The 13,977-nt window shown below is 54.2% G+C and overlaps 2 protein-coding genes across 5 annotated transcripts; one reads left to right on the top strand and one right to left on the bottom strand.

The window, feature by feature from the left end:
* Positions 1–527: 527 nt before the first annotated feature.
* On the bottom strand, positions 528–7,915 carry TAGLN (transgelin). 4 transcript variants are annotated; one of them, XM_061593278.1, is made up of 5 exons: positions 7,795–7,915; positions 4,604–4,799; positions 3,430–3,607; positions 1,685–1,787; positions 528–1,199 (listed from the first exon to the last, which is right to left on the bottom strand). In XM_061593278.1, exons 2-5 carry the CDS (start codon positions 4,781–4,783, stop codon positions 1,055–1,057), a joined length of 606 nt encoding a protein of 201 aa, XP_061449262.1. In that variant the 5' UTR covers positions 4,784–4,799; positions 7,795–7,915; the 3' UTR covers positions 528–1,054. The 4 variants fall into 4 exon arrangements, with proteins under 4 accessions (XP_061449262.1, XP_061449261.1, XP_061449263.1 ...); XM_061593277.1 differs by lacking the exon at positions 7,795–7,915 and adding an exon at positions 4,952–5,177; XM_061593279.1 differs by lacking the exon at positions 7,795–7,915 and adding an exon at positions 4,999–5,177.
* Positions 7,916–10,246: 2,331 nt separating this feature from the next.
* Positions 10,247–13,423, top strand: LOC133368659 (palmitoyl-protein thioesterase ABHD10, mitochondrial-like). The gene is made up of 5 exons (XM_061593141.1): positions 10,247–10,353; positions 11,424–11,603; positions 11,937–12,048; positions 12,408–12,545; positions 12,782–13,423. Exons 2-5 carry the CDS (start codon positions 11,434–11,436, stop codon positions 13,121–13,123), a joined length of 762 nt encoding a protein of 253 aa, XP_061449125.1. The 5' UTR covers positions 10,247–10,353; positions 11,424–11,433; the 3' UTR covers positions 13,124–13,423.
* Positions 13,424–13,977: the final 554 nt, after the last annotated feature.

Raw genomic sequence — 13,977 nt, 5'->3', positions numbered from 1 at the left:
CTCCTTGGTTTACTATATGTGACCCAGATCACTGGGCAGTGTGTGTGTGGTCCTCTCTGCTGCTCACAGAGAAGCTGAGCTGAGTGAGGTCTCCAGGTAGCAACTGCTGGAGGGAACAGTGGTGGCCACTCTGCAGATCCCTAGAACTACTAAGGAGAACCATGAGGCCAGTTTGAGCAGGGAGACTGCAAACAGGCACCTTTCCCTTGCGGAGGGCTACAGAGTTCCCTTTCAGGCACTGGAGGCAAGTTCCCAGTGGTGCCTCCTCCGACTGGCCACTTTTCTTGCCTCTTTGAGGCAAGCAGCTGATTGAGTCATTTGCCAGACAGCCACTCAGCCTGCCTTGCTCAAGGGCTTGACCTGGGTCTGCCGGCTTAGCTCTGCTGGAGGCAATGCCAGCAAAGGTGGCAAAGAGGGTTCTTGAGTGAGTCTGGCCTTCTGCTTTCCCCAAGCCGGACTCTTCTGCTGCCAGCACCGTGACTGCAGCAACAGAGCAGAGGACTGACATGAACAGCCAAGAGACCTGGAAAGATTCGTCATCTTTAATTGATGAACAAGAAGAAGGTACAAAACGGATGAGAGGAGGAGGCACACTCCTCTCCCCCACTAGTTGTAGAAAAGGTTTGCTCTCTTTTTCTCTTTCTCTTGTGCAAGTTTCAGCCATGTTCCAATCTGCATTGGGGACAAGGTTTCCAATTGCACTTTTGTCGGGGCAGGTGCCTAGGCTGCAGTGCCCCCCAGGCTTTGTGAAATGGCCAAGGGCGAAGGCAGCCAGCGAAGCAGAGAGCATGCAAGGGGCTGGCAAGGTGAGGAGATGCAGCAAGCTGGATAGGAGGCCGTCGCTATGCAGCAACCTTGCTAGAGCCCTCCTGCTCCCAGGTAGTTACTTCTGGGGCAGAGTTACGGGTTTTTTTGAAAGGTTCTCCAATAAAAGACCTGGTTGGTGGCCACTGCTGCCCCAGTGGCATGATTCATTGGGGTGGCATTTGGGCTGTTAGTGCAGCAGCTGGAGGGCCAGTTCTGGTGGGGGGAGGGGGGAGGGAGTTGCTCCTGCTTAGCTGATTATTTGCCGGGGCCGCCCGTAGCCTGTCATGCCTGCCTGTGAGGCGCCCTGGTTGGAGCCCATTTGTAGACCAATCACGTTCTTGCCTTCCTTCATTTGGCTTTCTGAGAAGCCCCGCCTGTTCTCCTGGGCTTTCCTGGGGTTGGGAGAGAGAGAAAAGAGGGACTCAATAGTCAGATCTAGCTTCTTGCACCACTCATCAGCCCTGCCATGGGGGGGGGGGGAGACATCAAGACAATGCATGCAACCAGAATGAGTTCTATCATTCCTTAGGAGTGCCTTCTCCTGCAGAAAGCTGGTTGCCAAAAAAAGAAAAATATGTTTCTCATTGTGACACTTGGGATTTGGGGATGGAGAAATTCACTGGGTTGTGCCTGTAGTCAAGACTGGTTGAATTTGAGCCCTGTGACCTTTGAGAACTATGCCAAAGTCTCAGGTGGGACGCATGAAAACCAGTGTCTGGGAACCACGAGTGGGGACAGCGCCATGTTGTGGGCTCCATATTGGGGCATCTTGTTGGCCACTGTGAGAAGAGCATGCCAGACTGGATGGGCCCCCTTTGGCCTGCTGCTGCAGGCTGTTCTTGGGTCCCTTCCCTGTTGAGGCTCAGAGGCCACTTACTTCATGAACCAAGATGGGTCTCCACGATACTGTCCGTCATTCTTGGTCACGGCAAGGCTTCCCAAAGCCATCAGCGTCCTCTGAACTGCTGCCATGTCCTTAGCTGGGAGCACAGAGAGAGAGAGAGAGAGATTCTCAGGAGGGCTGAATCAAGCCACCGTTTGGCTCTCAACACCCCTCCCTACCAGCACACTGTCACAGTCGTTTGCCACGCAGAGCAAGCGGCTAAGCCGCTCGTGCCTTTCCAGGGAAGGGAAGGCCCCTCATTCAGAGGAAGAGCCCTTGCTTTGAATGCGCAAGGGCTTGGGGTCAGTCCCTGATGTCTTCAGGTCGGGCTGGGAGAAGAGAGTCTGAAGCTTTGGAGAGCCGCGGCAGCCAGGACTGAGCTAAGTCAGCCAAGGAGCTTGTTCAGCAAGTAAACAGTGCCTGTTCCAAGCTGTGGAGACCACTCTGTGACTACCCAGGAATTACTTCCTGCCACTCCATGCTGGTTTCAGGCCCTTGTGGGTGAGGGGTCAGGACCCTCAGACCCATGGGCCAAATGGGGCTCCCCAGGCCCCACACCCCTCTCCAGCCCTGCTTTGCCCCTGGGTGCTTTTCCCCTGGCTGGAATGCCTCCTTCAGCCCCAATAATGCTTCCTGCTCTGGCTGGAAGATGCAGGGGGCCATGAGAAAACTGGCCTGCTGTACAATTTGCACTTGTTGCTCTGCTCACTTTGGCTTCTGGCCCCGCCCTCCCATGGCATGTGGCCCCCAAAAGGTTGTCCAGAAGGGAATGCGGCCCTTGGGCTGAAAACGGTTCCCACTCTTGGGGTTCAGGCAGGTCCTGTCTAGAAAGGGACCTTGGAAGCCAACATTCCCCCACATCCAAGGCAAACATTTGGCCAGATGGAATATTTTATTTATTTCCTTATTTATTAGATTTATATCCCACCTTTTCTCCCAGTAGGAGCCCAGGGCAGCAAACAAAAACACTAAAAACACTATAAAACATCTTAAAAACAGACATTATAATACATTAAAACAAAACATCTTTTTTAAAAAAAGGTTTAAAAACATATTCAAAAGCAATTCCAGCACAGACGCAGACTGGGATAGGATTTCTAAGGCTTGTTGAAAGAGGAAGGTCTTCAGTAGGCACCAAAAAGATAACAGAGATGGCGCCTGTCTAATATTTAAGGGGAGGGAATTCCAAAGGGTTGGTGCCGCTACACTAAAGGTCCGCTTCCTATGAAGTGCAGAACGGACCTCCTGATAAGATGGTATCTGCAGGAGGCCCTCACCTGCAGAGCACAGTGATTGACTGGGTACATAAGGGGTAAGACGGTCTTTCAGGTATCCTGGTCCCACACCAAAACTCAAACCTTGAACTTGAATATCTCAAGCGACTGGAGGGAGGAGGTCCAAGGAAGGACCGCCAGTATCAACAACAGCAGAGGCCTATTTCTGACTGGAGCAGGCAGCAGAGGCTAGATAGAAGATCAGGCTGATATGGGTTCAAGTCTCACCTTAGCACAGCCTTGGAGGTGCCATTATCTCCCTCTGTCTGACTTCACTACTCAATTGTGGTGTACTTTGCAGAGTTGCAGTGAAGGCAAACATAATATACATTTTATAGGGGGAAGGGCAGGGGGCAATTTCAAGCACCCCACAAGGCTCACACGCCCCTCTTCCGTGGCGTCCCTGTTGTCTCCACAGCTCTGCCCCTTGCTACCTGCGTTACACAGCCTTCCTCAGCCTCCCACCTTCAAACAGATCGACTGTCTGGAAGATATCCGTCTTCACCACACCGTAGTCCTCTGCCACCTTCAGGAACTGGGCTATCTGCTCCATCTGCTTGAAGACCATGGTGGGAGGAGGCTCTGGGATCTTCACAGGCTTGGAGCCACTAGGGTAGAGGCTGTTGACCAACTTGCCTAGGACCTGCCGGAGGAAGCAAAAGGATGGAGAAAGTAGCACCAACTGGGGCTCCCAAATGTCACTGGAAAGTTCCAGCCCGGCCCTGCCATTAGGTAGAGTGAGCAACTGCCTCAGGCAGCAGAGGCTGGGGGGGGGGCAACAGTGGCAGGACAGAGGTGTGTCTGTCCCCTACACAAGCCTGTTGTCTCAGGTGTGTGGGAGGACATTATCCCATGGCCAGTGTTGAGGGAAGAGCCAGTTGCCCATCCACTTGGCTTCTCTGTGCGCGATGGGAAGCCTTCTGTGCTTTGCCTGCGGTGAGAAAATGGCTTGGGCCAGCCCTGGGAAGTCCCCTAAGACAGGCCTGGGTAGTCCTGGTTTCAGAAAGCCACAGCACCAAGGAGCAAGCACTGTAGCTCCTCGCATGCACCCCTGACTCGAGGAAGCATCTGCCTTTGCAAATCCCAGAGCAGGTCAAAGTGGCTCAATAAACATGGTCCCCTGATATGGTCTGAAGGCATATCAGACCCCCCCCTCCTTCGCCTTGCTGAAGCCGAGCAGCTCTGGGCTGTGCGCCTGCCTGGGACCGTGTGCCCACCCCCTTGGGTGCTGTGATGGGAGCACGATGGGAGGTGAATGGGCAAGGCGGACAGACAGATGCTGCCTGCCTGCCTGCCTGCTAGGGCTCAAAACCCCTGGAGTCTTCCCCTTCCCCACCTGCAACCTGAGAGCTCTAATATCAGAAGTTTGGGGGCTCATAGGATTTGTTGGGGAGGTGAGGGGATACTGTCGGGGTCTCCGCCTTCTCTCTGTGCCTGCTCCATCTCCTCCAGCGCATCTCTGACGACCCCCAGAGAGCAGGAAATGGCCAGTGCAACAGCCCCCTGGTTATCTTGAGGCAGGCAGGAAACTAGGCCCGGAGTTGCTGTTTCCTTTGCCATTGTGCCCACGTTCCACATCTGAGCCTCGGGGCGGGACGGGGGGTAGCAAAGGGCCTGGCAGGGAACATTCAGTGCTCACAATGCCATTCTTCAGCCAGACTTGGAAGCCTAGCCTGCCGCGTTCAGGGCGCCCCACGTCTGCCCCACACTGAGCCACAACCCACTCCACCAGCTTCTCTTCCAGCTCGTCGTCATACTTCTTCTCAATCTTGGCTTGGACGTCTCTGCTCAGGCCGAAGGAAGGGCCTTTGTTTGCCATGCTGGAGGAGGAGGACCTGGGGAGAGAGGGGGGCAGGGAGGTGAGGGGGACAAAAAAGGAACTGGGGAGGTGGTTGCGGGAGAAGGGCAGCCCCTGCCCCTCCCTTTGGAGAATCCCCCTTTCCCCATGCAAAGCCACACCCGCAGAGGGCCACACATGGACACACACGTGGCCAGCAGGACAAGGTGCATCCCGAGTGGTCTGCAGGAAGAGACCTTTTCCACCTGTGTGCGTTTGGCAGGGGTGGCAGCCAGGAGTTGCAGAAGCTCCATTTTCAACTACACAGAGAAGCGCAGGGCACAGGGAGGGCTTTGCCCTGCCAGCAGTCCCCCCCCCCCGCCTTCCAAAACAGCTGCAGCTGGGAAGCTCCTTGCAAATGCCAACACTTTGCAGGGACCCAACTACTGTCTCCTCCTGGCGCTCTGCCAGCCAAGTGCCAACAAGGCAGCCGCCTAGATGATCTGGCAGGCCAAAGTCCTTGCTTTGTTTGCAGGCAAGCTTAACCCAGAGGCTCTTGCCCTCTGGCACCTTTTGCTCTCAGTCTTTGCCTCTCCTCCCCCCTCCCCAGTCAACATTTGATGAACTTGATTAGACAATTCTAATTAGACAATTCATGGAGGAAATGGCTATCGGTGGCTACTAGTCATGATGGCTATGCTCTGCCTCCATGGATGGAGGCAGTATGCTTCTGAATACCAAATGCTGGCCACAGCAGGAGGGCAAAGTGCTCTTTGCACTCAGGTCCTGGTTGCAGGCTTCCCAGAAGAGGCATCTGGCCAGTCACTGTGAGAACAGGACGCTGGACTCGATGGGCCACTGGCCTGATCCAGCCGGCTTGTCTTACGTTCTTATGTTGGAGGGGAAATGTTTGCTTCGGGTTAATCTAAGTAAAGAAGAGAGTCCTAGCAGGGTAGTCAGAAAGCCACCTCCATGCAGGCTGATGCCTGCCCCCCAAAGGCATTGCCCTGCAATGCAGGGTGCACATTTTCACACGCTGATGTTGCTATGATGATCACAGCATTGCTTTCCCCCCCATTATTAAAGTGCTCTGGTCTCAAGTGAGTCAAGTCCTGAGAGGCCTCAGAGCCCCACACAAAGCATAAACCCGGAGCAAGGACAGTTGGGAACTGTGCTGTGAGAGGCACAGATGTTTCTGGGCTTGAAAAGCCTGGATGACGCTCGGAGTGGTGAGCTGGCTCTGAGTTCAGGCCAAGAGCCCGCTTATGTCAGCCACAATGAGTGCATATGGTGTTTAGGCTGTGGCATAGTGGTTAGAGTATTGGACGAGGACCTGGGAGACCAGGGTTCAAATCCCCATTCAGACAGGAAGCTCACTGGGTGACCTTTGGCCAGTTACTGCCTCTCAGCCTAACCTACCTCACAGGGTTGTTGTGGAGATAAAGTAGGGAGGGGGAGAACCATGTCTGCCACCTTGATCTTATTGGAAGATGGCAGGATATAAATAGAATAATACATTTTAAACAAAGCTCCAGTATGGCCCTTCACATAAGCAGTGGTGATGCCAGGGGCCAAACTGCCTTCAGGGCCCCTTTGCTATGGTTCTGGGGGTACCATGGGTGCTGGTATCCCCTGTTGGGAGGACTGTCCAATCATGAGCCACAGCAGATTCTAGCCGGCAAGGACAGGCAGTTCCCCAACTTGCCCAGCTGCAGATCTAGGGAGGAGGGACTGACAACCCAAGTTATGATGCTGAAGATTCCCTGCCCTTCAGCTCAGGTGAGTACCAGCTTCAGCCAGTCCCTCCCCACCTCAAGACACCTGTACGTAGATCCAGACCTATAGAGGGAGGCTGAAACTGCGCACTCCCTGGCTTCAGTCTTCCAGGCAGGAGCCCTTCACAGTCCTGCAGTCAGACCTCCTTGAACATCGATGCCTCTGGCTGATGGATGCTGTTGCCTTTTCTCCCCTTGCCTGTTAGCCAGGTTCCATTTATTTCACAGCCTCCATTACTATGCAAGCCGAGTCCCACCCCCCACGCTTCTGTGGAGCGCAACATGAACCTGATGGGCCCAAGGGACCCACTGGGTCTTGGGACTCGGGACACCAGCACATTTCCACAGTGACCCACAGAAGGCCAGGCTGGGCTGCATGGAGGGGGACACTCACGAAAGTCCTGGCTTGGTGAGTTAGAAACAGCCTGACAAGGCGACAAGGCCGGCATGAGGGTCCTCTGGCTGGGTGCAAAGGCGGTGGCTGGCATTGCCCGCTGGTTGCCTCCCAAGACCTTGGCTCTCTGCCCTTTGCCTCTCCGGCGCCCAAGGCTCTTCCAGGTCACCCCTTTGCCTTATCGCTACAGGGCAAAACAGTGCTGGCTCTAGAAGCCCCGCGTGTCCCCTAACCTTGCCCATCTGGCTGTTTCTCCACATCAAGTCCTGTGGGGGCCTCTTTTGCACTCTCAGAGAAGGGCCCGATCCTCCTGCCCCTTATTCCTCTGAGACAGGATCAGCCAGACAGCCAGTCTGGGCCACAGCCGAGGAAGCCCATGCAGCAGCTCTGGGCTCCACCTGGCCCCAGATTGCCCCTTTCTAGTTCTGGGTGGCGGTGAGCCTCAGGAGAACCCTGCTGGATCAGAGCAAGGGTCTCCTCTCAGGTCCAGCTTCCCACAAGAAGGGCAGGAGCTGAACAACAGCCCTCATCTCCGGTTTGCCCATCAGCAGCTGGCATCGATGCCAGCCTCTGAAGCCAGAGGATGCCTTTAGCCATGGCTGCCTGTGGCATGGATCTGGGCCTCCCACAACCCAGCCTGCCTTCCATTACAGCTGAAAAAGCCAGACCCAGCGGGGACATCCTGGGCACTTTATTGTCACTAGTTTGATAACCAGTCCCGCCCTGCGCCTGTTTAAGCCATTTTAAATGTGCTCCACTGTAATAATCATCGCCAGCTTTCAGCACAAGAACCCTGAGCTCCAGCCACACTGTGCCCAGCATCTCTCTCTCTCTCTCTCTTACACACACACACACTTCCCAAGAGCATCTAAAGAGGCACTTACAAGAAGCTGCTCTGTGGTCTCCTCTGATGATGCTCTGCCCAGACTCTGCAGCCAGGCAAGGCTGGGTCTTGGGCTAAAAGGCTCCAGCTCCGTGGCCAGTGACATCATCACCAGCCCTGCCCCATCAAGCCACCCCACCCCCCTCGCAACAAAGGACTCCACTCTCCAGGCACCATATTTGGGGAAAGACTCCAAAAGACAGTGACGAAGGAGCCTTCCAGAGACATTCCCCACATGCCTGAGTCAGAGAAGGTGGGGAGGGGTTTGCCTCTCTGAGGCCAGAAGGAGCCAGTCCTTTTTTAGGCAGGACTGCTCCAGGACCAGATGTTGAGCAAGGGTGAAGGGGGGGGGCTCTGCTCTGATCTCATTACTGGATTCCCTGTGAAGTCAAAATACAAAGAACTCTCCCTGGGCTGGGAGGAATTGGCAGCCTATTAGATTTAACCTAATTCGAACCACTCAGCTTATGCAGCACTGGATGAATTGTTGCCTAATGCCCCCCAGATGTTGGGTACAAGAGTTTGCAACCTTGCAAGCCAAGAAAAAGGCTCACTGACTTAAGTCATGCAAGAATCTATGTCCCCCACAAGCTCAGTGGGCCTGAGTATTCTCTCCCCTCAGTTCTATTTTGCCTGATTAAAATGTCCTGAAATTCCTACAAGTGAAATTAACAGGCTACGTAACAGTTGACCTACTTTGAATCTTCAGACGTTGGAGTTCTGTTGCATGAACAGAGCCCCCCCCCCCCGGATGCTGCCATTCCCCCCCCCTCTCCAGTTTGGCTGAAGCTCTCACTTGCTGCTACATATTACAAAGTGCTTTGTGAGGTGGGACATCATTCATTCTAAATTTATGGTTGGGGAACTGAGGCTGAGGGGAGTGCGACCTGCCCAGTGCTACCTTGCCAGTTCATAGCTAAGGTTGGATTTGAATCCAGATCTAAGCTTGGTGTGGTGGAGAGGTTAAATCACTCACTCCATAGAAAGTGGTTGGTATGCGTGTGTGGACTACACAAATTATTGAGCAATATATTACGTCCACCTGAAACCATGTGCAGCTCCCTATCTTGGTCATCGTGTGGGACTGGTTGACTCATCCTGAAGAGGGCATCGTGCAAATGGAAAAGGTGCAGTTGAGGTGCGTTGCAACCACCACCAGAAGAATGCAAAGCCTTTCTGGAGAAGAAATTTAGCAATGAAGGGCATGGAGTCAGGATAGGAGTTGGTCAGAATATCACAAGAGCCATGAAGGTGGATCAGGCCAAAGGGGGGCCATCTAGTCTGTCATCCTGTCCTCACAGTGGCCAATCAGATGCCTTCTAGGGGAAGCCCACAAGTCACTGGTTCAAATCCCTTCCCAGCTACAAATGCACTGGCTGCCTTAAGCAAAATCACTATTCTCTTAGCCTCAGAGCCACACCCACTTTGGCAACAGGGGAAGAATACTGTCCTACTTCGCAGTGCTGTTGCAATAACTAGTGTGTGTCTATGTGCCTTGAATACTTGAAATGTATCATAAAAATAATAAAGATTGTTTAAAAAATAATATATCTTAAAAAGGAAACAGCAACTTGAATAAGAAAGAGGAGGTAGATGGGTTCTGCCTGCATGCACCAGAGCCTGACATGGTATACATTTGGCCCCCACAGACATCCTTTTCTGACTGGGTTGAGCTCCTTCAGTGCTGAACATGGAATGGCACTGTGTATCATAGCACAAAGAAATCCATATTTGTGGGGCTGGGGGTAGGATTTATGAAGCAATTTGAAAAACATAACTCTGTGCTGATATCTGCATTTCAGAGTCCAGCCACCTTTTCCCTTCAGGGCAATAAGGCTTCCATCGCTAGCCTGTCCTCCCATCCCAACCCTGTTTGCTGATGGAGCAAGAGCAACACCCAGTGGCTGGCCTGATCTTTTCCAAGGTAGAAGTCTGCCTTGGTGCTGCTCTGTGTTCAGATCTAGCCCATCAGCTTGAACAAATATGTCCTCAACACACACACAAACACACACCATTAGCTGCTAATTATTAGCTGCTTTTGGACAATGTCTTTGCTGAAACTGTTTTAATTCAAATTAGTCTCACAATGTAGAGCCTCTGTTCATTAGCACTGGCCATTGCACCAAGGGGTAGAGGGCTGAGTTTAACCACGCTGGCACCCCAAGCCATATCACAATGGAAAATTGCAGTGCACATATCTCACTCTGCTCCCCAGGCTGTCTGGGGTTCCATGTGGAAAACACACATGCACAATTTGGAACGTATGAAACAAGAGGTGCTGTTGGGCATATAGATTGATAAGCTGAATTCATCAGTAAGCATGAGCTCTGCATATTTCTCATAAGAAATTAACCTTTGCTTAACCTTTGCTTTAGTCTCTGCCCTGCCACTTATACAACAGTTCCCAGGCTTGGAATTTGCCCTGCCTACAATTCTTCAACCTGCTGAGTTAGCAAACAGCCAACACTTAACCCCGTCCCAGTCTGCTCGTTCATTGCTCACTCTGCACAGAGCACGGCAGCCTGGCTGCTTTTCCAGGACCTGCACCGCTGTTGCAAAGGTGGGTGTCAGGGTGTCACAGCTCCTAAAGAAGCACCAAGAAAAGCATTTTTATTTTTTTGAGGGGTGGAATCATAGACAATCTGCAGCCTTCAGCAGGGAGGAGAGGCTGGATCTTTTCTGCTGCAGAGCCCTCAAATCCCTCCCTGTATGTTCCCATAAGAAGACCTTGGTGGATCAGGCTATCTCATCCAGCATTCCTGTTCACACTGTGGCCAGCCAGTTGCCCATGGGAAGTCTGCAAGCAGGACCTGAGCGCACAAGCACTCTCGCCGCTTGCAAGGATCAGAAACTGGTTTTCAGAAGCATACTGCCTCTGAGCACGGTGGCAGAGGACAGCCAACATGGCTCCTAGCCATCGAGAGCCTCCTCCATGAATATGTCTAATCTTTTAAAGCCATCCAAGTTGGTGGCCATCACTGCCTCTCCTAGGAGCCAGTTCCAGGGTCTAACTATCCACTCCTGTGTGAAGTCCTTTCTTTTGTCTGTTCCCCTGAATCTTCCAACATTCAGCTTCATTGAATGTCCATGAGTTCTAGAGTTATAACAGAGGGAGAAAGCTTCTCTCTATCTGCTTTCTCCATGCCATGCATAATTTTTATACTCTTTTACCATGTCTCCCCTTACTTGTCTTTTCTCTAAATTAAAAATCCCCAAATGTTCTCACCTCTTACCTGCAGGTGAATGACGGAGGGGAGAAAGGGAGCAGCGGCCATTGGGGGGGTCCAAGGGGTAGCAGAGGGTGACTGTGTCCTGCAACTGGGAGTGGGGGAGGGCCTGCTTGCCCTCCAGCTATGGGGAATCCAACACAGTGCTCCAGCAACGAGGTGAAAGGTCACCCACAAGCGACTGGCAATGGTCCATGTGGGCCTCTGCAAGGGCATGAAGGGTAGTCATGGCAGAAGTAGCATCCTTTTAGTGCACCCACTGTACAGAAGGTAAACTGAGGCTAAAAGGAAAACAGAGGGAGGCACCTGTGGCCATGTACTTCATGGGTTCTGGGCTGGCCCTTGGAAACCAAACCCATGGAGGATTTGAGAGACGGAACCCCTGCTCTGCTCTCCCCCACAGCTTTGCCCACATGGCACCATGGTTTTTGTCACGCAGAGGCCTGCCCCGCCTGGCCTACCATCAGCTGCCCGGGAGTAGCCCTGGCATTGTCTTCCTGCTGGGCTTCAACGACACCAGGGCCAACCCCAAGTGCCAGAGCCTGGAGTGTTTCTGCAGGGAGACTGGACGGGCCTTCGTCAGGTGGGAAACAGGAGTCTGCCTGGAGCTCTTCCTGGCTGGACTCCGAAGAGGCTGGGGGGGGGGGGCTGGCACAAGGCACTGGGCTGACTCTCCCTGTCCCATGTGCAGAGGCTGACAGCTGGATCTTACTGTGGCAGTAAGTCCTCTGCCAGGCCAGAGGGCAGCAGGCTCACTTAGGTGAGCACACAGCAGGCTGCAGAGTGCATGCACACAGGTGTGTCCACTGCAGCCCCCCCCCAAGGCAGCTGCCTTGCTCTGCCTAGCGGTAGGGCCATCCCTGGATGGTTGGTGGGGCCTCTCACCTCTGCTCTGGTGTGCCTCCTCCCATCCCAGCTTCGACTACCGGGGCTGTGGGGAATCCGACGGCTGCTTTGAAGAGATGTTCCTGGGGGACTGGAAGGAAGACGCCTTGGCTGTGATCGATGAGCTCACCAGCGGGCCCCAGGCAAGCTCCTCCCTCCCGCTGATGCACTAAGCCATCCCTGGCTAGCACAGCCACCCATCTTGTTGCCCAGAAGGATGAATGACCTAGCCCTGCAGCCACGGCCCTGTGTTTGCTGCATGGGCTGCCTTGCTTGAGTCTGCCAGGGCTTTGGCTCTGCAGGGGCCCATTGGGCCATGGTTGGGGAGGCTCCTGGTCTCTCCCTCTTCTGCCAAGGATGCCGCCTAGATGGCTCCCAAATGGGCAAGGCGGACAGCTGGCTGCTTCTGAAAGGACGGGCAGCACTAGTCAGGAGAGGAAGGGGTAGCCTGTGGCTACAGCAGCAGAGAGCCTCTGAGGGCAAACATCTCCTCTTCCTCCAGATTCTGGTGGGGGCCAGCATGGGGGGCTGGCTGATGCTGCTGGTGGCTCTGGAGCGCTCAGACAGGATTGCCGGGCTGGTTGCCACAGGGATTGCAGTCGATGCCTTCATCACCCATGCCAGAGGGCTCTCCCCAGAGGTGAGCAACAGCTCTTAGCAGGGAAGCCTGCACAAGGCAAGATCGAGACACTCTGACTGGGGTGGCATCTGCCCTCCCAAAAGGCAGTGGTTGAGAATTGGATGCTGGGGCCCAGGCTGGAGCCGTGGTGGTGGCAGCTTTTGGGACCCACTGCTGGCTGGACTCTTGGCCTTGCCTGCCCATTGTGCCTTCTGCTCCACCCACTTCAATGGGGCCCCTTCTGCCCTCTTGCCCAGGTGAAGAGCCAAGCCCAGCAGAGCGGCCTCTACGCCTTCCCACGGGGCAGCAGCAGGGAGCACCTGCTTATGCAGTGGGGTTTCTTCGAGGAGGCAGAGCGGCACGGTTTGCTGGCGCGCTTATCCATCCCCGTGACCTGCCCCGTTCGGCTGCTGCACGGCCTGCAGGAGGAGACTGTGCCCTGGCAGCAAGCGCTGCAGCTGGCAGATCGGCTGGAGAGCCACAGCGTCCACATCACGCTGCTCAAAGGAGGGCAGCATGCGCTGGCGCAGGAGGGGGACCTCAGAGAGCTGCTGGGGGCCGTCAGGGGCCTCCTGCCATTGGGGCCACAGGAAGGCTGACTCTCGGGGGTAGGGGTCAGGCCAAAGGCGGCCCCCAAGGAGGAGACGAAATCCAGTTGGTGCTGCTGTGACAATGACTGCAGGGAAGCCCGGGGGAGGTGGCTGTGACTCCCCCACTTGGCTCGGGCCCCTGCAGGCTCCTGCATGCAGCACCTCCCAGCGAGGGACGGGGACACACTTTTAGGGGGCTTCGGGAAAAGACGCCTCTGTAAATCATCTGTATACCATTCATGACAAAGTCCTCCCAGACTAAACTGAGATTTTGATGGCTGCGGAATAAAGCAAAGCTGGAGCACCTTTTTGGAGTTCCCCTTTACTCCCCCTCCTAGAGATTGAGTGGAGTGGGTTGGGGGCTCTTCATGTTCCGACACTTTGCTCATCCTGCCTGCCTTAAGGACGACAACCAGGGTGGCACCAGCAGGCACTTTGGGATGAGAAAGAGCACCCTGTAAGCCCACCTCTCCGCTGTGGCCCCCTCCGGCTGGGCTGAAGGGTCTGCCCTTGTAAAGCCAGGAAAAGGGGCACACCCTGGACAGGACATTCAACTAGCCTTTGCATTTAAAGTGCACTTGTTAAGAAATGTAAATAGCTACGCAGCCTTTCCCAACCAGTGTGCCTCCAGATGTTGTTGGACCACAATCCCCATCTTTCCTGACCATTGGCAATGCTGGCTGAGGTTGATGGGAGTTGTGGTCCAACAACATTGGGAGGCACACTGGTTGGGAAAGACTGATTACAGGATGGGTGTGTGTGAGAGACTTTAACCCTTCTCTTGCCACATGTTGATCTTCCACATCAGCTTTGCTTTGCTTGCAGCAGGTCCCAGGCTCAGTACTCAGTTGCGTCTCCAAGGG

The sequence above is a fragment of the Rhineura floridana genome, chromosome 12 (assembly GCF_030035675.1).
Source record: "Rhineura floridana isolate rRhiFlo1 chromosome 12, rRhiFlo1.hap2, whole genome shotgun sequence".
Taxonomy (NCBI): domain Eukaryota; kingdom Metazoa; phylum Chordata; class Lepidosauria; order Squamata; family Rhineuridae; genus Rhineura; species Rhineura floridana.
Note: the sequence above shows the minus strand (reverse complement) of the source record. Positions and strands in the feature narration are given on the sequence as shown.

Excerpts from the sequence above, each read along its gene's own strand:
- LOC133368659 (XM_061593141.1), top strand. The coding sequence starts at position 11,434 with ATGGCACCATGGTTTTTGTCACGCAGAGGCCTGCCCCGCCTGGCCTAC. Across the intron at positions 11,604-11,936 it reads ACTGGACGGGCCTTCGTCAG|CTTCGACTACCGGGGCTGTG; the intron begins GTGGGAAACAGG and ends CTCCCATCCCAG. Across the intron at positions 12,546-12,781 it reads CCAGAGGGCTCTCCCCAGAG|GTGAAGAGCCAAGCCCAGCA; the intron begins GTGAGCAACAGC and ends CCTCTTGCCCAG.
- TAGLN (XM_061593277.1), bottom strand. The coding sequence starts at position 5,055 with ATGGAGCTTCTGCAACTCCTGGCTGCCACCCCTGCCAAACGCACACAG. Across the intron at positions 3,608-4,603 it reads TCTGGCTGAAGAATGGCATT|GTCCTAGGCAAGTTGGTCAA; the intron begins GTGAGCACTGAA and ends TTCCTCCGGCAG. Across the intron at positions 1,200-1,684 it reads GACCCATCTTGGTTCATGAA|GAAAGCCCAGGAGAACAGGC; the intron begins GTAAGTGGCCTC and ends TCCCAACCCCAG.